Consider the following 23038-nt stretch of genomic DNA (forward strand, 5'->3'; position numbering starts at 1 on the left):
TCCATTCCTGCAAAATGCATTCATAGTCTATAATATCTGCAGATCCTCATACACACCTTGTTTAACAGACATTCATCTGCAGATCAGATCCACCAGGATGGATTTTCAGATCTGCAGATGATTGTCTGATCTGCAGATGAATGTAAGTTAAACAAGGTGTGTATGATGATCTGCAGATCTCATAGATTATGAATGCATTTTGCAGGAACGGATCTTTGGCAGGAACAGATCTTTTGCAGATACTGATCTTTTGTGTCTGTACAGCATCTGTGTGTGCAGCATCTTGCAAAGATTTCTGTCTGATGGGGAGTTCAGCTCCATAGAATAGACTGTGAAGGTATGGCTCTCATACTACATGGAAGGGGGTAAGATTGGTCTGTGATCTTTCATTTTCCAAAGAATATAGTCTGATGTGTGTATGAGCCTTAAGTCTGATGTAACCAAGTGACACCACAATTTAGCTAAAACAACAGGTGCCTCACTACATTTCCAGAACCTCTGTATTACAGCATAAACTACCGTATATACTCGCATACAAGCCGAATTTTTGACCCCCAAAAAGGGGGTCAAAAGTTTGGGGGTCGGCTTGTATGCGAGTCTCTATTGTGGTGGTGGTGGTCCGCGGCGCCCCCCGCCCGCTCGCTCCCTCCGCGGCCGCCGCTGCTATTACCTCTTCAGGGGCTTCCTCTACTGCGGGTGCCCCTCTCGCTCTGCTCGCCGTGTATCACAGCAGCGCGCCCGGCGCTGCTGCTGTGACGAGGCAGGAGAGAGCGGTTCCCCTGGTAACGGGGGATCACTAAACTGGGCACTATACTGGCTAAACTGGGCACTATACTTGCTATACTGGACACTTTACTGGCTATACTGGACACTTTACTAGCTATACTGGGCATTATACTGGCTATACTGGGCACTATACTGGCTAAACTGGGCACTATACTTGCTATACTGGACACTTTACTGGCTATACTGGGCATTATACTGGGCACTATACTGGCTAAACTGGGCACTATACTTGCTATACTGGACACTTTACTGGCTATACTGGGCAGTTTACTAGCTATACTGGGCATTATACTGGCTATACTGGGCACTATACTGGCTATACTGGGCACTATACTGGCTATACTGGGCACTATACTGGCTATACTGGGCACTTTACTGGCTAAACTGGGCACTATACTAGCTATACTGGGCACTATACTGGCTATACTGGACACTTTACTGGCTATACTGGGCAGTTTACTAGCTATACTGGGCACTTTACTGGCTAAACTGGGCACTATACTTGCTATACTGGGCACTATACTTGCTATACTGGGCACTATACTAGCTATACTGGGGCACTATACTAGCTATACTGGGGCACTACACTAGCTATACTGGGCACTATACTAGCTATACTGAGGCACTACCTACCCATACTGGGCACTATACTAGCTATACTGGGACACACTGGGGGGATCACGCGGCCTGCACCAACCCAGCATTTCCTACCCCCGGCTTATATGAGGGTCAATCTTTTTTCCCTGGTTTTTTAGGTAAATGTTGGGGGGTCGGCTTATATGCGAGTATATACGGTATGTATGAGATAGGAATGCATGCACAAGGCTTGGGTAAACAGGCTCCATTTAAGGAATGACTGCAGTGTACATGCATCAAATTACTACAGAACAGTGACACATTTACAGAAACCCACAATATTGCTTGTGGACATAATAGAACATACTAAGTGGTTAGCAATAAATGAAATACTGTTTTAGGAGGATATTAAGCTCTGGTATGGTATTAGCAAACTGTTGGAAATGTCTCTATTATTCCTTATTCTTATTCTGTTTCCCAGGTTTCAATGTATAAAACTATGCATGTGGAATTTTTAGAACAGAACACCAATACACTGATCGATCAAGTCACTAGGGATGATCAATGATATGCAAATACTTCCAAGTTTATGCAAATGTATGTAAACTTTTAAGCAAATATATGCAGCTTGAAATTGGACCAATCAATTTAAACCTGGGTGGGAATTGACTGGTCCATTTTCAAGCTGCATACATTGGCATAAAAATAAATAACAAATTTGTATAAACTCACATGTGCATATCATTGATCATCCAAGTCACTTGACACTATTGCCGAGTTTCTGTCATTCTAGCAATCTTTAGAAGCATCCCATATTTCCTGTGTTCACATGAACACATGCCTACCTGAGTAGTCAGATGATGGTCTTCTGAAACTGGAAGTGTATTTTCTATAGGAGGTAAAGTGTCTCCATCGGTGCCCGTATCTACAATATATTCAACAAGTGACCCTTAGAGCACTGACTTACAGTAGTCTTACCTTAAATAGCTCTTGCAATATTGCTTAATTACCTGGAAGGTCCACTGGTGAAGGTGGCTGCAAACCTTCCTCAAATGGTGCACAATGTTGTGAAGGAAGATCAGCTTCTCCAGCTTCTGAATGTAACGTCTCTATATCCGAGCCCTACAAAAAACATTTTAGTTTATGTGCGTGGTAAGACACAAAATGCTACAAATAAAACCTACTCCCATGTGCATCTTTACAACTAATTCTCCCATAATTAACAGAGTTCTTTGCTAGCAAGATGTTATCTTTGGAAGCCAGAGGAACCAATCAGTATAGATCAAACCCTGCTCTCTTCTTCACCAAGAAAGTTATATTAATGGACAGCTCATGTCAGGTTTTTCTTGCGTTTGAATGCATTTTCTATTGCATTTTGCACACACGTGACCCGGGGGGAAAAAATTATGGGAACTGCAGAGGGAAACGAACACGTAAAACGCAATAGTACGCGTTTTTGATACGCGTCCATAGACTTTCACTGTGTCCGTTTCTGTGCGTGACGCACAGAAATGCGTGCAGCAATGCGGTATGATAAACGTATGCGTCTCATACGCATACATGTGAACGAGGCCATTGGAAAGCCCTAGGCCCTGTTCAGACTATGTGCGTTCCTAGCCGTTTTGAGGGAACGTGTACGGGTACAATATACGCATAGAAACGCCTATCAATGCTTTCCAATGGCCTCATTCACATGTATGCGTATGAGATGGCAGTATTGGAGTGACGGAACTCGATGTGGGGTGCAGCAGCCAGAGGCAGCGACAAGGGTCAGTTAAACCCTGGAAGGGAAGTTCTCTAGTTCAAATTTAAAATGTGAATGGCACTTAAGGTGATGAAGTCTGAATTCTCTGCAGTTATCACTCTTTTGCATCTGTCAAATCATGGGTGATCGCATCTCAGCCACCAACAACTTACAAAAGTTAATGGATTGTGCGATTCTGCTTTCGCTTCTGGTCTCTTCATCAAAGTGCGAATGAACTGCTGATTTTATCTGACAAAACACAGTCATTTGTAAAGTAAAATCAAAGTGACACCATAACTGGGGGGGAAAGGGTAAAACAATCATTAGCACAGTCTGGCGGAGCAAAGAGGGAAGAAGTCTTTGAAGAAAAGGGTTGCTTGAGTTGAACATTTTTGTATTAAAGTGGAATATATATATACACTGTATAAAGCTGTGCCTAAACTGGAGTATCTGATTGCTGGACTTCCTAGCTTGCCGAGGCTAAAAAAGTAAAGACGGTTCTTTATTCAGACACTAGTAATATACAAAAAGAAAAATTATAAAGACAGTGTACAAAGTCACTTACCTCATGGTTGATAATTGTCCATCCACAGGAGGATTCGCTGTCACTGGAGTTTTCTGACATTGTGCCTATAAACAATGCACCAGATGTCAAACACTTGGACTGCTGCCAGGTTGACAATTTAAAGTCTGGCTGGTTATTCTAGAACCATTTATCAAGTGAATTATGCTATTCATCTATGTTTCAATACAACAAACTTACTACAAAATAAAGTCATACTGTCATTTTATCTTGGAAGCAACATGCTAGGGTAGATCATTTTGGCCTAAAATAGCTGCAACTATTGTACACAATGGACATTTTATTGGGCCATATCTTGTCTGCTCACTTGTCTTGTCTGAGCACTGCGACTTTACAATGCATCAGGCTCAAAGTGTACTTTATTTGCAGGCAATGGAGTCATGTGCATAATGCAGTGAACTTTCATTACATGCTCCTCCCTTCCCTTGCATATTTTTACAATTATTTGTCCTCCTGCCATCACTCAAAGTAAGTTGCATAGTCCTCCCAAAATAGAACAGTAGTGTAAAGCCTATGGATGGTCCACAGATTTCCCATATCGTCTTACTAGCCTCTGTTGCTGCTCAGGACCCTCTTCTTCATGTGGCCTTGCTCGCATCCACATACAAGCCTATCCTTAATTTGCATGCACAAGCATAGGCTGTGCAAGCTCAGCAGAACAAAGCGGTTGTACAATGAGGAAAAAAAAGCATGAGCTGCATCATTCTACTGGGCACCTTATTCACTCTTGCACTGTATGGAGAAGCTCATACAGGGTGCGAGCACGGCCACAAGAAACCTATTCAACAAGCCCTTGTTGGCTTCTATTTTTATAGTCGACCTTAGAGAATAAATGGTCTTCTCCATTTCTTCACCATTAAACACCTGTGGGTTCAGAGACTCAACACCTTCTGAAGCCCCATAGACCAAGTCCACTCCTACTTGTTTAGGTAGTCTACAGATGAGGCATTGTCCGACCTAACAGGCAGATGTGATCCTTTTATTAGCAATTTGGCTTACATGGGACACAATTCCATTCAACTCATCTACCTCCTGTTGGAAGAGAAGGCCCTCTTTGTCCCTAACCACTCACACTTAAAGGAGTAGTAGCACAAATGTGTTCCCCATGCCCAGATGCTTAGATCTGCAATGACAGCCAGCTTTCTCTCCTGCCAGTGAGAGTGTGACCAATGTGGAAAGGGGAACTCTTTGGTCTATAGAGGGCATATCTATGGAGCAGTAGGGCAGCAGAAAGTGTTTTAGTGGGTCCCATATGAGATATAGTCCACTGAACTGCAGTGGTTGACATAAGACCCAGTACCCAGCATACAGGTCTTAGAAAAGGGTTAGGAGAACATTTTAACTCCAGAACAGAGTTGATTAACCTTTTCCTCTTCTCTGGCAAAATAATAATGAGTTATTTTACCTGTGTGTGGACTTCCACTCTCAGGAACACCTGAACTTGAGATGGGGTTATTACCTGATGTGTTCCTGTAAAATGTCTCTTAATCAAAAAAGAGGGGTTGCGCTCACTGGTAATTAGAAAAGTACAAAATCTTTAGTGGTCACAACTGCACATGCGAACATAACACATTCAACTTTCACTATGGCAACCAGATCTGGGAAGGTAGTCACTAGATATAGTATTTTGTGGTCCGTATATTGTAGCAAAAAGATGAATCAGCTTGACAAAACCAGGGAAGAGATCTTGTTATAAATCATGGATCCATCTCACCACTCCGCATAAGAACAAATCATCGGTTCATTGGTCACGGCAATCTGTGTGTACCCACGATAGCTATCAACAGCCGCTCGTACTTTATGCGATAGGAATCACAACTGTGTACCAGAGCTCTGTTCCTGAGTCTCTCAAACTTGGATCGCTCAACCCCACCTCTTAGTGTACCAAGTGATATGCACTATCAAGCTCTGCGCAGCTGCTTTTGGTAGGGTGAAATGGTTGGGGTGGGTTACATAAGATATGTTCTTATGTGCATATATGCAGTTGTGACCAACAAAGATTTTGTACTTTTCTAATTACTTGTGAGCACAACCCCTCTTTTTTACATATGACTTGTTTGGTTTGCAGCTCTCTCCCGTCACAGGCAGTTCAGTAATTTTTTAATTTAGGTTGTGCATTATTTTTCTCCTTTAAAGTGGATCCGAGATAAAGTTTTACTCATTGCATTGTTCAGTGTTCCTTTCATATTGTTTATAGGGCATTCCTCCAGCAAAATACTTTTTTTTTTTTAATGCTCTAATTCCCTATACACTAAATAAGCCTCTCCCACAGCTTTTCAGAGTGCCATGGCATTTTCAGACAGTAGCAAGGGCTTATGGGAGCTCAGTCTGGGCAGGAGGAGGAGGTGTTACTAGCCAGAGATTTCAGAGGAAGAGGGGAGGAGGGGGAATTAGGCTTTCACAGGCTGAGCGATGGAGATGCAGATCAGCTTGCCTGTATGTAACGTTTACAAACAACATGGCTGCTGTCATTGTATCACAGGAAGAAATAATCATATTCTGTTGAAGCTGTTTGCAGATCGATCTGCTGTGTAAACTATCTAAAGTTTAGATAAGATATATAGACAAGTTACTTGTTATAGTTACTTTTTCATCTCAGATATCTCTTGAATCTGCCATAACCAAGGCCACCCAGGTATGAGAGAATCGCTTTCTGAGTGCTGCCAGAGGTTCGGTAGTATTATTGCAAAAATCCACAGTACAAGACAAGAACCCAACTGTTAAATAAATGTGTGGTGATATGCTTATTGCCAAAACCTGAACATGAACCTTAGGGACATGTCAAGAGACATCCCTTAAGTCCAGATACTAGAAATGTATTCTGAAAGAGAAAGTTCCTTACAGAGTATATTGACTCAAAGATTTTTTTAGTATCTGACAAAATGGTTGATTTTCGTAAGATTCAGTGTGTGACAGAATTTGCCAAAGGTTTTCTTTAAAGGACAACCAAGGTGACATGTGACATAATGACATAGACAAATGTATGTATAGTACCAAGCACACAAAACTAAGCTGTGTTCCTTTTTTTTTTTTTTTTTTAATTTCTCTGCCTGAAAGAGTTAAAAAATCAGGTAGGCAAGTGACAGTTTGTATCTGAGTCGGGACCGGGTCGGACTGGGTTAGACTATAGCATAACCCTCACTGATTATTAATTACAGCCATAAAATACTTTCCTGTCAGTAAGTGGCTTCTGAGAGCAGGTAAGAGATAAAAAGGGTCAATAATTCATAGATTTGAGCTCTGGCATACTTCAATGAAGGTGTCATTGAGCCGAGACAATACAACAGTAAAAACTTAAAAACTAGATTTAAATATAAAACTGTGGGCTATCTAAAACAGTCATTTTTAGGAGAAGGAGGATGGATTCAAGGGTTTTTCTCACCAGCTTATTTTCACCTAGGACGTCCTTTAACAAAAAGATTGAAAAGTAAAGGTTCATACACATGCTCAACTCTTGTTGCCCAAAGAAGCTCGCACTCTCATGCAAAAATTCAAGGGGCCGAATGCTGTATTAACAGACACCTTGCTCTGCGATGTGGGCCAAAAGATTGTCACTCCAGTCTCCTATGATCTATTAAGACGTGTGCCTATCTTCTTAGCTAGAATAGTGGTTATTTTATTGGTATGTACCCCTTTTTGAAAGCCTGTGCTCACTTACTATGGTAAAAATTATCTCAAGTACCCCTTGACACAGACATATTTAATAGTAGTATGTAATTTCTAAATTAGCTAAAATACTAATTTGGTGTTATTTATTTGATTTATGATTTTCTAAATGGTGTACCAGATTTGCTGGGTCTGTTAAGTGTGTTGTGTCATGAAAGCTGTTTAAACACTATTTTAACACTCAAAAGCTATTAGCTTTGTGGGTGGAAGCCTGCTCAGAAACAACCATTTCTGTGCAAACAGGACATAAAATAGTATCACAGGCACAGCCCATTAAGGCCTGGTGCACACCAAAAACCGCTAGCAGATCCGCAAAATGCTAGCAGATTTTGAAACGCTTTTTCTTATTTTTCTGCAGCGTTTCAGCTAGCGTTTTGCAGTTTTGTGTAGCGGTTTTGGTGTAGTAGATTTCATGTATTGTTACAGTAAAGCTGTTACTGAACAGCTACTGTAACAAAAAACGCCTGGCAAACCGCTCTGAAGTGCCGTTTTTCAGAGCGGTTTGCGGTTTTCCTATACTTAACATTGAGGCAGAAACGCCTCCGCAATCCAAAATCTGCAGCAGCCCGGGAGTATGCGTTTCTGCAAAACGCCTCCCGCTCTGGTGTGCACTAGCCCATTGAAATACATTACCCAAGCGGATCTGCACCCGCAAGCGGATCGCAAACCGCAGCCGAACCGCTCTGGTGTGCACTAGGCCTAACAGCTTAACGTTAAACACAGTTTTAATCTCACAACTGAGTTTAAGAGTGTCAGAAATCACTTTTCTTTACCGTTTGGCCACTCCATGCTGTCCTGCATTCTATAAGGCTCCCTTGCATGTGTCACTTCCTGTTAAAGCCTCTCCCCAGAAGGGAATTGCTCCAAAAGGCAGAGCAGCTATCTTAATTCCTGGCTGCCAAATTCCCACACAGCCAGCACCGCTCTGCCAAATCTGGCAACATGATGCTAAGGAGAGAACCAGGAAGCATGACTGTGGGTGCCACACCCTCTCCTCATTGCTCCTCAGTACCACTTGGAAAAGTGAGAATGCACACCAATGCACTACAATAGGCTATCTGAATCAAGCCAATTGAGGGCTGGTGCACACCAGAGCGGTTCTGAAGGGTTTTTTAAACCGCTTGTAGGGGGAAACCCACTTGGCTAATGGAAGTGTATGGGATGGTGCACACCAGAGCGGTTCGTTTTTTCCACAAACACAAACTCGGGGGCTGCAGCATTTTTTGATTTCTGAGGCGTTTCTGCCTCATTGTTAAAGTATAGGAAAGTGGAAAACCACTCTGAAAAACGCTAGATCAGAGCGGTTTTTCAGGCGTTTTTGTTACAGTAGCTGTTCAGTAACAGCTTTACTGTAACAATATATGAAATCTGCTACACAAAAAATGCTCCAAAAAAGGCATGTTTAGAAAACCTCTCTAAACATGACTAGAATCGCTCTGACATCTGCTTCAAAAACCTCTAGCGTTTCACGGATCTGCTAGACGTTTTTGGTGTGCACTGGGCCTCAGTCAGACTTTGCTCCCGTTGCAGGTAAAACCTACAGAAATACTACCTAGAAAAAGGACGGATTCTCATTGGTCCTCACGAAACAATGAAAATTTTCTCTGTTGAAGCAGGATTCCCATTTTTTTTTCTTTGCAAACCAATAGGGTGCCCCATGCTTCTGTCGGGCTCTGATCTGCTTCAAACAAAACGGCAGGTGCTAGTGGCAGCGGAACTGAATCCACCAGACAAATCAGCATTTTGCATGTTGTGATCAGCCTAGTGGGAACGGACAATACTGTGTTTTTTCCTGCAGTGTGAACCTTAAAGAGGATCTTCATCCTAAAATACAAAAACCTGCAGGACTGCTGTAATGAAAAGTTATATTTGCCTGCGGAGTCTTGCCTCATGAAGCCGCCCCGAAGACCCCCACATCACTACACTTCCGGCGCCTGGCCCCGCTTCTCATCTCTCCTCCGAGAAAAACCGCCAAGCTATTTACTGCAGTGATCTGAGGAGAGAGGGGAGGCGGGGCCAGGTGCCAGAAATGGTGTGATGTGGGGTCTTCGGGACGGCTTCGTGGGACAAGACACTGCAGGTAAATATAACTTTTCATTACAGCAGTGCTGCAAGTTTTTGTATTTTAGGATGAAGATCCTCTTTAAGCACCCATAGGGAAATACCACCCTGTTTTAGAGCAGCAAACAGACACCTATGTGCTGACATCACACCTTGGGAGGGGTTTCACCACAATATCAGCCATACAGACCCCTTGATGATCGGTTTGAGAAAAGGTAAAGATTTCTCATGGGAAAGGGGGGTATCAGCTACTGATTGGGATTAAGTTAAACGCTGGGTTACAGTTTCTCTTTAAAGCAGACATGAACTCAGAACGTCCTCTCTGTTCTAAAAGATACGCAACAGCATAATAACCTTTAAACAAAAACAATGTCTTTGTTACTGCTGATACAAATCTTAAAACAAATCTGCAGTGTTTCTACTTCCTGATTCATTGAAGTAGTATGGACATACAGTGGTTTGCAAAAGTATTTGGCCCCCTTGAAGTTTTCCACATTTTGTCATATTACTGCCACAAACATGAATCAATTTTATTGGAATTCCATGTGAAAGACCAATACAAAGTGGTGTACACGTGAGAAGTGGAACGAAAATCATACATGATTGCAAACATTTATAAAAAAATTGCAAAGTGGGGTGTGCGTAATTATTCAGCCCCCTGAGTCAATACTTTGTAGAACCTCCTTTTGCTGTAATTACAGCTGCCAGTCTTTTAGGGTATGTCTCTACCAGCTTTGCACATCTAGAGACTAAAATCCATGTCCATTCTTCTTTGCAAAACAGCTCCAGCTCAGTCAGATTAGATGGACAGAGTTTGTGAACAGCAGTTTCCAGATCTTGCCACAGATTCTCGATTGGATTTAGATCTGGACTTTGACTGGGCCGTTCTAATACATGGATATGTTTTGTTTTAAACCATTCCATTGTTGCCCTGGCTTTATGTTTAGGGTCATTGTCCTGCTGGAAGGTGAACCTCCGCCCCAGTCTCAAGTCTTTTGTAGACTCCAAGAGGTTTTCTTCCAAGTTTGCCCTGTATTTGGCTCCATCCATCTTCCCATCAACTCTGACCAGCTTCCCTGTCCCTGATGAAGAGAAGCACCCCCAGAGCATGATGCTGCCACCACCATATTTGACAGTGGGGATGGTGTGTTCAGAGTGATGTGCAGTGTTAGTTTTCCGCCACACATGGCGTTTTACATTTTGGCCAAAAAGTTCCATTTTGGTCTCATCTGACCAGAGCACCTTCTTCCACGTTTGCTGTGTCCCCCACATGGCTTGTGGCAAACTGCAAACGGGACTTCTTATGCTTTTCTGTTAACAATGTCTTTCTTCTTGCCACTCTTCCATAAAGGCCAACTTTGTGCAGTGCACGACTAATAGTTGTCCTATGGACAGATACACCCACCTGAGCTGTAGATCTCTGCATCTCGTCCAGAGTCACCATGGGCCTCTTGACTGCATTTCTGATCAGCGCGCTCCTTGTTCGGACTGCGAGTTTAGGTGGACGGCCTTTTTTTGGTAGGTTTACAGTTGTGCCATTCTCCTTCCATTTCTGAATGATTGCTTGAACAGTGCTCCCTGGGATCTTCAAGGCTTTGGAACTCTTTTTATAGCCTTAGCCTGCTTTAAATTTCTCAATAACTTTATCCCTGACCTGTCTGGTGTGTTCTTTGGACTTCATGGTGTTGCTGCTCCAAATATTCTCTTAGACAACCTCTGATGCCGTCACAGAGCAGCTGTATTTGTACTGACATTAGATTACACACAGGTGCACTCTATTTAGTCATTAGCACTCATCGGGCAATGTCTATGGGCAACTGCCTGCACTCAGACCAGAGGGGGCTGAATAATTACGCACACCCCACTTTGCAGCTATTTATTTGTAAAAAAATGTTTGATTTTTGTTCCACTTCTCACATGTACACCACTTTGTATTGGTCTTTCAAGTGGAATTCCAATAATACAATACAATACAATAACATTTCTATAGCGCTTTTCTCCCATAGGACTCAAAGCGCTTAGGCTCTCTCAGATTCAGTAATTAGTAGGATGAAGTATTCACACAACAAAAGTTATATTTCTGCAAATGCCAAACTGAACAGGTGTGTTTTCAGTCTCGATTTAAACACGTCCAGGGATGGAGCTGTCCTGATCTGTTGAGGTAAGGAGTTCCAAAACGTAGGGGCAGCATGACAGAAGGCTCTGGGACCAAAAGTTTCCAAGTGGACTCTGGGTATGACTAGATTATTAGAACCTGTTGATCTGAGAATGCGGGGATTGCTACGCAGCTGCAACATATCTTTCATGTATCCAGGGCCTAAATTATTCAGGGATTTAAATGTCAGTAGGCCGATCTTGAATAGGACCCTCCATTCTATAGGTAGCCAGTGAAGGGAGTGCAGGACTGGCGTTATGTGGCAGTGACGGGGTTGGTTGGTTAGCAGTCTGGCAGCAGTATTCTGTATCAGCTGTAGTCGGTACAAGACCTTTTTTGGAAGGCCAGTGTAGAGAGCATTGCAGTAGTCCAGTCGGGATGTGATGAAGGCGTGGACTAAGGTTGGCAGATCTTCTGGGGGTATGAGGTGCTTGATTTTGCAATGTTCTTCAGGTGAAAATAGGATGATTTCACCACAGCAGAGATTTGAGTTCTGAACTTTAAATCCCAATCAATTAGAACTCCCAGGCTACGCACATGATCAGAGCTGCGCAGATCCGTGCCTCCTATTCCCAGTGGTGAAGACTGCAAGTTAAGTTGTTATGTTATCATTCTCTGCCCTCCAATCAGAAGGACTTCAGTTTTGTCTGCATTTAGTTTCAGCCAGTTGTCATTCATCCATTGCTGTAGTTCACGTAAGCAGGCGTTTATAGTTAGAGTTGGGTCTGTCACACCAGGCTTGAAGGAAAGATATAGTTGAGTGTCGTCTGCATAGCAGTGGTATGTCAGGCCATGTTTTTGGCAGTAATATGACAAAATGGATTCATGTTTGTGGCAGTAATACGACAAAATGTGGAAAACTTCAAGGGGGTCGAATACTTTTGCAAGCCACTGCATTTAACATCCCGTGCTTTAAAATGAGCTTATCTGCCATCTCTGTCATGGCAGTCATGTGACACGGGAGAGATCAAATTACAACTTGTGATTAAACACAATTGAGGGGGAACTAAACAGGCTAAACTCTCTAAATACATACATGGTGCATTTCTCTAGATTTTCCTTCTGTCCTGTGCAAGAGTTCAGTTCTACTTTAAAGTGATCCTTAACTGAAAATAAAAGCAACAGTTACACTTACCTGGGGCTTAGACAGCTCCCCACAGCTGGTCTAGGATTGGGCGTGCCGACCCAATCCTCCGTTTCTCCGCCCCGGCTTACTTTTGCTTCTGCTCCACTGCGCCTGTGCGGACCTTGCCATGCGTATCCTGGTAAGCGTTCACATCAAACGCAGTAAACAAAGAACCTTTTACTGGACTTGTGCAGGATGAGTTTGATGACGTAAACGCTTACGAGGATACACATGACAAGGGCGCAGAGGCGCAGTTGACCGCCGACTAATCAGTTTGCAGAAGCAAAAGTAAGCTGCGGTGCAGAAACGGAGGATTGGATTGGCACGCTGCAGGCACAGGATGGCTGTGGGGAGCTGGTCCAATCCCCAGGTAAGTGAAACTCTTGCTTTTATTTTCAGTTAAGGATCACTTTAAGTGCCAGACTGGTTGAATTTAAAGAAATATCATAGAATGCATGAGTTCCACACAGCCACATGACAGGTGACAAGGTCAAGCAAATGACTTCTATCAACAGCCTGCAGCAACAAACACACAAAACACACATATTCACAAAATGTACAAAGCGTCTGTTTTGGGCCAGAGTGGCACTTTATCAATATACTCTATTTATTGTGCATTGTGTTAGATATATTCTCTACTATGGTATAGGCCTACAGCACACAAGCAAGTACAGTTGTTTCCATAAGGCAGACATTTTACATTTTTAAAAAGCAGAAGGTGCAATCTAATGTATTGCCACAGACTTTCACTGGTGCTAAAACTAAGGGGTTTATCACTCTGCCTCTTCAAACACGCAGCTGTTCTTGAAAGTCACAAGATTAAGCTGGGAGGAGTCAGTCAAGTTTGTGTTGCTAAATGCAGACTACAGTTAAAAAGCTATAATTATGTAACTGGAGGCAAAAACAGTGCAATCACACACACACAACAAAAAAATCAGCTTCCAGGTGGAGGAACATGCCCAGTCATCACTCACAAGCTGCTGCTAACTTCTACACGCATAAAATGGTGTTGACCCTTTCTCGCCTATAAGTGATGCAAGACCATGTAACAAGGAAAGGCCACAATGATTATAATCTGCCCTGGCAAATGTTTCCGAAGGTCTGAGGCAATTCTGAGATCAGTACAGAAACATCAACAGCCAGAGCATTTTATTCTTAGAATACAGATAACTACCAGTGCCGCGCCACACACAGAATTAACATATGCTTCTCTAATTAAGCTGCTTATAAACCAAGCTGATGAAATATTGAGCTGCGTCTGCATCACTAGTGCACTCGAGAGGATATGATATTGATTTACCACACAGGAAAGCAGGAACTCAGTATTGAATAAACAAGGCGAGGGGAACCTGTACTTCCACAGCAGAATAGCTTTTAATATTATAAGAGGCAAGTTTTTTTTTCCCACATCAGTCTAGAGCAGGCATGGGCAAACTCGGCCCTCCAGCTGTTACGGAACTACAAGTCCCACAATGCATTTGCCTTTATGAGTCATGACTGTGGCTGTCAGACTCCTGCAATGCACTGTGGGACTTGTAGTTCCTTAACAAGTTTGCCCATGCCTGGTCTAGAGTGAGTTTTTTTCCCACAAGTCTAAATACATACATTACACACAACATGCAGTAAGGTTAGGTTCACACTTGGTCTGTAAACGTATCTATGGCTCAGTTTTTCAGCCTAGATTTAAAAGCTCTTGCTTATGCAATGCTATGGGGGATTTTTACAAAATCACATCACTCCAGTGTGAACACTCACATAGGATAATATTAGCAAGAGCTTTTAAAATCACAAAGTGCTTAGGAAAGCTCTTATAGTGTGAACAAGCCCTAAAGGTCACTGAAACGGAAGGGGGGAGGTACTGTAGTTTTTATGGGGGACCCTGGAACAAACAGACACCTCTGGAAAGGTGATTTAAAGTGTACACAAGTTGAATTGAAGAGGAGGGGCAGATGAGAAACAGAGGTAACTTACCTACTCAATGACATGTCCTCTCTGCCCCCCGCTCCGTGCACTCATCCTCAGCAACGGCCGCTGCCCCTGCTCGCCGCGTGACATCACGCATGCGCCACTCCGCTGTCCCTTTGCTTCCCCACATAACAACACAGAGCATCATCAGTAACAGAGCTGACACGCATCTATGCAGCCAGGCCCAACGATGTTAGCCAAGGGAAGTGATCTGCAAACTTGGCTCTCCAGCTGTTAAGGAACTACAAGTCCCACAATGCATTTGCCTTTATGAATCATGACTATGGCTGTTAGACTCCTGCAATGCATTGTGGGACTTGTAGTTCCTTAACATCTGGAGAGCCAAGTTTGCAGATAACTGCCCAAGGGGATAAGGGCACGGAGCACCTTAAAGAGAAACTCCAACCAAGAATTGAACTTTATCCCAATCAGTAGCTGATACCCCATTTTACATAAGAAATACAATGATTTTCACAAACAGACCATCAGGGGGCGCTGTGTGACTGATTTTGTGCTGAAACCCCTCCCACAAGAACCTCTGAATACCGCGGTACTGCTGGCAAACTGCCACAATGTAACAATGTTCACAGACAGGAAATAGCTGTTATTAGCTGTCTGTAACAGACAGAACAGCTAGAAACAGCTACATAACTTGCCCACAGTAACAATGTCACCATGTAATACATATCAGAATGTGAATCTGGGAGAGGAAAGATTTTACAATGAGCAAACACTGACTAAATCATTTATACATAATTATTGTAAAAATGAAGCACTTTTTGTATTACATTATTTTCACTGGAGTTCCTCTTTAAAGGAGTTCTGTTAGGGGTTTCTGAGGAGGAAAACAGACACTTACCATGGGCGTCTATCAGCCCCCTGCAGCGGTAATGTCCCACAGCGGCGTCCTCCCATCTGCCGTTCTCCGCCGCCGGCCCCGGTCTAGCGCGGCATGGGATCCAACTGCGGCTGCGCTACAGTGGCCGCGCACCCGCTCGCTTCCGCCTGCGTCATCGGAAGCTTACTGCGCAAGCGCAGTACAAGGCTCCGTTGTACTGCGCCTACGCAGTAAGCCTCAGATGACGCGAGCGGAGGCGCGGGAACGTGTATTATTCGTCTGTGTGACAGACGAATAATAGCCCGGTGGCGGCTGCGGGGTGTCAGGAACCTTGTATTGCCACTTTCTGCCTGCTGGTGGCAACATGGAACAGGACTGTCCTGGACTTCTTTTATTCCACCAGCAGAGGGCTCTGGGGACTTTGAATTGTCCTGAACCTCCACCATCCACCAGCAGGGGGCCTGTGAATACTATTTTAAGGACTTGCAGTTCCTTGTTTGGCCTCCGGGTGGTTTCAAGTGAACTCTCACCACCAGCTGCATCCTGTTTGCTATCACATGGACTATTTAAGGACTGCCTCTTCCCCCTGCTAATCGCCAGAACTTTATGTTCCCAGGTCTGAGTTCTGGACACCCTGGTTCCTGTGCCTTGCCCTGATTCCTATGTATGCCTTCCTGTTGCCAAACCTGTTTATGCTGTCTGAGACCTTGCTTTTGTCTAATCCCTGGTACTGTGCTTTCTGATAACCTGTTGCTGACTTTGCTCTCCTGTTTGACTCTGATATTCTGCCTGATCCCTGTCTGTACTGCGATTGTGAATATATTTCCTGTATATATTATTGTGCACTTTAGATAGATAGATAGTCAGGTGTTACATATATTTGTCACTGCTTCCCGGGTTATTCGTATATATTGTGTGCTGTACATATGTTTGTGTGATATTTGCATTACGCTTGCATGTATGCGTGCTCTATTGCATTTGCAATAAATCATTATTTTTGCACCTTAATTCCTGGTTCCAGTGTCTGTGTACTGCAAACTGTGGTCAAACCCTGTTTCTCCGCTCAGGCCCCTGACACGGGGATAGGCGGATGGGAGCAGGACGGCGTGGGACATTACCACTGCAGGGGGCTGATAGAAGCCAGAGGTAAGTGGCAGTTTTTCTCCTCAGGAACCCCCACAGAACCCCTTTAAAGAGAATCTGTACTATTCTTACTTAATATTAATATTAATTACTTAATATTCTTACACTAAAAAGCATACCATTCTATTCCTTATTTTCTCCTGTGCCATTTCTGCCACTCTCTGCTGCAATCCTGGCTTGTAATTAACAGTTTTAGGAAGTGTTTACAAACAAACTAACCAGCTTGTGATAGGCTCACATAAACAGAGTGTGTGAGTCATACAGAGTGTGCAGGGGGCCTGCAGAGGGTGTGTATCGCTTCTATCCAATCACAAGCAGCCTGGCACATTCCACACATTCAAGCCTTAGCCCGACAGACACGACAGAGGAAAGGAGATAAGATTTATTACAGAGACAGTGCAATTAGGAAAGGCTGCAGTAAGCCAGAGCACATTAGAACAGGCAAAGGAACTTATAGGATAGAAGAACTAATGCTGAAAAATTTGTTACAGAGTCTCTTTAAAGCGAACCTCAAAAAAATGTAAGATACTCACCTATGAAGAGGGTAGGCTCTGGATCCCCTAGAGCCTTTCCGGTCCTCTCTCCTTGTCTTAAAGTGAACCTAAAGTCAGGAATAAAAAATGAGTTTAACTCACCTGGGGCTTCCCGCAGCCCCCTGAAGCTGATTGGTGCCCACGCTGACTCCATCAGATGTCCCTGGACCAGCCGGCGGCGACTTCCGGTTTCGCCGTCACCGGCCGACAGGCTGGGAACGCGAGTGATTCTTCGCGTTCCCAGCCAGAATAGCGCCCCCTATGCTGCTTTTGCAGCCTCCTTATGCTGCAATATATTCTGGCTGGGAACGCGAAGAATCACTCGCGTTCCCACCCTTTCGGCCGGTGACGGCGAAACCGGAAGTCGCCGCCGGCCGGTCCAGGGACATCTGATGGAGTCAGCGTGGGCACCAATCAGCTTCAGGGGGCTGCGGGAAGCCCCAGGTGAGTTAAACTCATTTTTTATTCCTGACTTTAGGGTCACTTTAAAGCCAACGCTGCCCCCCCCCCCCATGAAAGTTATTTAACCAACTGTTTGAATGTGCCTTTGGAAGTCCTCGTGAAGGCTTCCGAGTACTACTGAAGACACTCGGGTCTATACTGCGCTCACTCGTGTGCAGGACAGATACGACCTTCTTCGGAAGCATTATTTAACCACTACAGGTGGTGTTCTCCTTATGGACCAGAGCAATTTTCACGGTTCCGCGCTCCTCCCATTCATTCGCCAATTAACTTCATCACTACTTATGACACCAAAATGATCTATATTTTTTTGCCACAAATTAGGCTTTCTTTGGATGGTACTTTTGCTAAGAATTATTTTATTCTAAATCAATTTTAATGGGAATAATAAGAAAAAAAACATAATTTTTCAGTTTGCAGCCATTATAGTTTTAAAATGAAACGTGCTACTGTGGATAAAACCCACACACTTTATTTGCCCCAATTATTACTTTTTAATTGTGTCCCTAGTACAATGTATGGCAAAAATATTTTATTTGGAAATAAAGGTGTATATTTTTCAGTTTTGCATCTGTTTAAACTAGATCACTAATTACATACCTTTGGATCAGGTGTTCTTTAAAGGATACCCAAACTGAAATGTGACATAATGAGATAGACATGTGTATGTACAGTGCCTAGCACACAAATAACTATGCTGTGTTCCTTTTTTTCTTTCTCTGTCTGAAAGAGTTAAATATCAGGTATGTAAGTGGCTGACTTAGTCCTGACTCAGACAGGAAGTGACTACAGTATGACCCTCACTGATAAGAAATTCCTCTTTTTATCTCTTTCTTGCTCTCAAAAGCCATTTTCTGCTAGGAAAGTGTTTTATAGTTGGAATTTCTTATCAGGGAGGGTCACACTGTAGTCACTTCCTGTCTGAGTCAGGACTGAGTCAGCCACTTACATACCTGATATTTAACTCTTTCAGACAGAGAAAGAAAAAAAGGAACACACTAACACAGCATAGTTATTTGTGTGCTAGGCACTGTATATACACGTCTATCTCATCATGTCACATGTCAGTTGAGGTATCCTTTAAAATTGATCTGCATTTCTATTTGGCCACATCTGTTTACACCTCCCATTTCCCTATTTATGGTCAGTGTAGGATGTGCACAGCAGCCTTGTTTGCCTGAGTACCTAGCAGAAGTGATTCTTGAAAGGCTGGCCAGTGAACCAGCAACAAGGTCATAGATGCCCAAAACTCATTGATGCATTGTTATTTAGTGGGGTGGTTAACAGCTAATGAGTTGTTTGTTTTATTTGCAGGGAAAAAAATAAAATAAAAAAAAAATAAAAACGTGCCTTACTTGCTGCTTTTTTCTGCACGTCAGTTGCGTTTTCTCATGCTTTGTCCTGCTATCATGGATGTATACATTTTAATGCATATTTGCCCTTTTAAGCCTTCCACACATGCATGACTAAAGTCAGCTGAGGTAACCGATAATGACCAATTCAGCCAATGGTCAGGCATGTGTACAGTAACCCCTGACCGCTGTTTCGCAAGTGATCTGCCCGGTGGATCAACTTGGCTGAGAGACGGCCAAGTCCTTTGTGCATGCCGCTTCCCAACCCGCCACTTGATATCACATGTGCGCTGCTCTGTCATCCCTCCGCTTCCCCTCCCCCCTGCCCGTATAGCAACAGAACGCTTTGTTAGCTACACAGCTGACATGTGTCTATACAGGCTGGCGCAGCAATGTCGCCCAAGTGGATTGGGTACCAATCCCCAACTGGCGACATCAGTCAACGGTGTTTATGACCCGTGTGCACGGAGTAGCAATGTTAGATGAAAGAGTAGCCTCACTGCTGGCCATGAGAGAGAGGTGTTTGTTGGGTTTGGGGCATAGCATTGGTCCACACAGAGTTTCCTTGCTGACCCTTTTCCACTGCCAAAATGCCTATAGTAGGCACGTGAGCATCAAAACTGCACCATGAATCAGATTTTGCTTGGCTTCCAAAATTCCCAGATCCCAGTACAACAACTGAGCATCTTTAGTATGTTTTGGAAGAACAAGTCTGATTCAAGGAGGTCCCACTCTGCAACTAACAGGAATTAAAGGATTTACTTCTACTTAGTGCCGGATGCCACAGGGCACCCTCAGAGGTCCTGTGGAGTCCATACCTCAATGCCTCAGAGCTGCTGTTCGAGAGGGTGCTGTCCACCCAATCGAGGTAGGTGAATTTCCTTATTAGATTTCCTGCTGGGTCCTGTTAAGTAGACAAGTGCCTTTTTGCAATGTCTCAGCACTGCATAGTGTGAATGAGGCCTAACAGAGCTTCTCAGATGTCCTAAAACCAGGAATGCAACATACATTACCACTGATGTAGGAAGTTGAACCTCTAGCTCTAGGCATTGCCAGGGGGAGGAGGAGGGGAGGGTGTAAGAATAGTGCTCGGTTGCTTTAAAGGGCAACTGTAGCAAGGTTAGGGAGGGTGCCATATTTATTTCCTTTTATGCAATGCCAGTTGCCTGGCTATCTTCATGATCTTTTGCCTCTAATACTTTTAGCCTAGACCCTGAACAAGCATGCAGCAGATTATGCGCTTTTGCCATTTTTTCAGATCTGACAAGATTATCTGCATTTCGGTTGTTCGGTTTCCTTGGGACAACATTAACCAACGAGCCAAGATGGGGGCAGAACACCACTAAAACCCAAAAGAAGGCACAACAGAGGCTATTCTTCTTGTGCCAGCTGAAAAAGTTTGGTATACCACAGGAACTGCTCATCAGCTTCTACACGGCCACAGTTGATTCCATCCTTTGCTCCTCCCTCATTGTCTGGTATGCAGGAGTGTCCGCCAGTGACAAATATAAACTCCACAGAATAACCAGTGCTGCAGTAAAAGATCATAGGATCACCCCTGCCACCCTTGGATCTCCTCCACACTACCAGAATGAGGTCGGGGCTACCAGGATCTTGCATGACCCCTCCCATCCAGGCAGTCGCTTCTTCAAGCTACTCCCACCAGGTCGACGTTTCAGAGTCATACCATCTAGGACCACCAGATACAAGAGCACGTTCTTCCCCCAGGCTGTCCTACTGAACTCACTCTAGTGAAGTCCTATGGGAAGCATTACATCAGTTCACCTGTATCCCTCCTCCAACTCCTGTTCACCTGTAGCCCTCCTCCACTTCTATGCTGTGAGAACTAGTTTGTCCACTCTGCTCTTGAATGACATATTGACAATGCCACGTCTGTGTTATGTCATACTGACTATGCCATGTCTATTCCTTTTTACTGTATTGCACTTTACTGTCCTGCCACATGTACCACAACCAATTCAGAGTAAGCCAAAAAGCGCACTTGGCAAATAAAGTGATGCTATCTTGTTTCTGGTAATTTTCAGACACTACTGCAGCCAAACAGATCAGCAGGACTGTGCCAAGCAACTGGTTTTGTGTAAAAGGTAATAAATACGGCAGCCTCCATATCCCTTTCTCTTCAGTTCTCATTAACCACTTAAGGACCGCAGCATGTTTGGCTGATCTGTGCTGCGTGGGCTCTCCTGCTCGAGATAGGCGGTACAGGACGGCAAGCCATCCTGTACTGCCTCTAATAGGCTTCAGCTGCGGCGATTCCCGGCCAATCAGAGGACGGGGATCGCCAAACTCCTTTACGGCGCTGCTGTTAAGCGCCGTAGGATGTAAGCACAGGGGATTTCTTCCCCGCGTGTTTACATTTCGCCTGCGAGCCACGATCGGAGGCTCGCAGGCTGTTCAGGGAGACACCCTCCGTGAACTGACATGGAACGGTTTCCATGGAAACCCACTTACGACCAGCCGCCGCCTATCGGCGTTAGGCGGTCGTTAAGTGGTTAAAAGAAAACCTGAGATGGGGCAGGAGAAAAAATTGGTACTATTCCGTTAGCCGGGCGCAACTACTAGGTGGCGATAAAACTTCAGAGTAGAACAGTGCTGGGGGAGGTTTCGGGCGCAACTGAGCTAAGTAATGTAGAATGTAATCTCCCTCGGCCTGCAAAATCCCAGCGGCGTTAAATACTATTCCCCCTCCAGGCCGCCATGGATAGTAGGGAAAGATGTAACTCTGCTGCCAGCGATCGCTGGCGAGGGAGATTACATTCTACATTACTTAGCTCAGTTGCACCCGGCTAACGAAGCTTTATCGCCACCTAATGGTTGCGCCCGGCTAACAGAAAAGAACCAAAAAATTATACATACCTGGAGCTTCCTCCAGCCCTCTGCAGGGTAATTGCTTCCATGCCACACTCCTGCGCTGTCTGGATCTTCCACAATTCACCCCAGAAAGTCCTCCAGTTTGGGGTGTTTTGTGCATGCACGGCCCAGTACAGGCACAGAGCGCTCCCAGCCACAGGAGCGGAAAGGGCGAGCCTGCACCGACTGAAGGACTTTCCAGGGCCTATTGTGGAGGATCCAGGTGGCGCAGGAGGACGACGAAGCAGCGATCAGCCTGGAGGAAGCCCCAGGTATGTATACTTTTTTTTCCTTCCCATGTCAGGTACCCTTTAATTTAAGCAATTGGTAAGGTTGCATTTTGTGATAGTAGCAGCTATAAATTGTTGCAGCTAGTTGCAAAACCTGATGAGGTTGCCAAAAATCCACAGAAACAATATTTGAGATGAGCGTCCTTGCAAATTAGACAAAGTTGCGTCTACAAAAAGCATTTTCCAGCCTCAAGAAACAAAGAGCATAGTGGAACCACAAGCGAACCCCCCCTACAACTGCAGCAGGAAGCCACAGGTGGGGCAGGAACAGGCTTGATTCTCAGGTAGCCCCTCACAGGCTATTTCCCCCGCCCCCCTCCCGCAGCAATTATTTACCACGATGAGGCAGGTTGGCCCTGGGGACCCCAGGCCTGATGTTTACATGTGCCGGGATAACAGCCTCCTGTCCTCCAACCACCGCTCGGTGTCACCTCCAGTCCCACAGCAAGTGACGTCTGTGCAAAAACAACTGCGCTACCACCCGGACCAGAGGCAGCTGACTGGAGGGGCGTGGCCACATCGCATGGAATGCCGGTAGCTGTAGTTCAGACCCGCCTCCTCCCTGTTGTGCAGCACGAGCAGTTCACTACAACTCCCGCCAGGCAGTCAGTCCGAGCAGGCGACATGTCAACAAAGGGGACGGGCTGGGGGTGGTGGCACGAGGATAGAAGGGTTACCATGGAGATGTCACTACATAAGCCTCCAAGCTTGAAGTTGGTGGACGCTGAGCCCAGTGCGAGAGGAACAAGGTAACATGCGTGACTATGGCAGATTGCAATAAGGACATTTAAATATGGAATGTCTTTTAATTCCCCAGTTCCTCTTCCAGTTGTCCTCTGTTTCGGCCTTATATATAGAACTTCATAAAATCTAGATTTAATTGTATT

At 44.4% G+C, this 23038-nt stretch overlaps 1 protein-coding gene across 1 annotated transcript in view; it reads right to left on the bottom strand.

The window, feature by feature from the left end:
* CCPG1 (cell cycle progression 1) overlaps nucleotides 1-22662 on the bottom strand; it is a 60310-nt gene extending 37648 nt beyond the window's left edge. The window contains exons 1-4 of the mRNA XM_068275488.1: nucleotides 22488-22662; nucleotides 3672-3736; nucleotides 2373-2484; nucleotides 2208-2287 (exon numbers count right to left, since the gene is read on the bottom strand). Of these exons, the coding sequence (XP_068131589.1) occupies nucleotides 2208-2287; nucleotides 2373-2484; nucleotides 3672-3731 (252 nt within the window). The 5' untranslated portion in view covers nucleotides 3732-3736; nucleotides 22488-22662. The remainder of the gene's footprint in view (nucleotides 1-2207; nucleotides 2288-2372; nucleotides 2485-3671; nucleotides 3737-22487) is intronic.
* Between the last annotated feature and the right edge of the window lie 376 nt (nucleotides 22663-23038).

This window comes from Hyperolius riggenbachi, chromosome 3, assembly GCF_040937935.1.
Source record: "Hyperolius riggenbachi isolate aHypRig1 chromosome 3, aHypRig1.pri, whole genome shotgun sequence".
Taxonomy (NCBI): Eukaryota; Metazoa; Chordata; class Amphibia; order Anura; family Hyperoliidae; genus Hyperolius; species Hyperolius riggenbachi.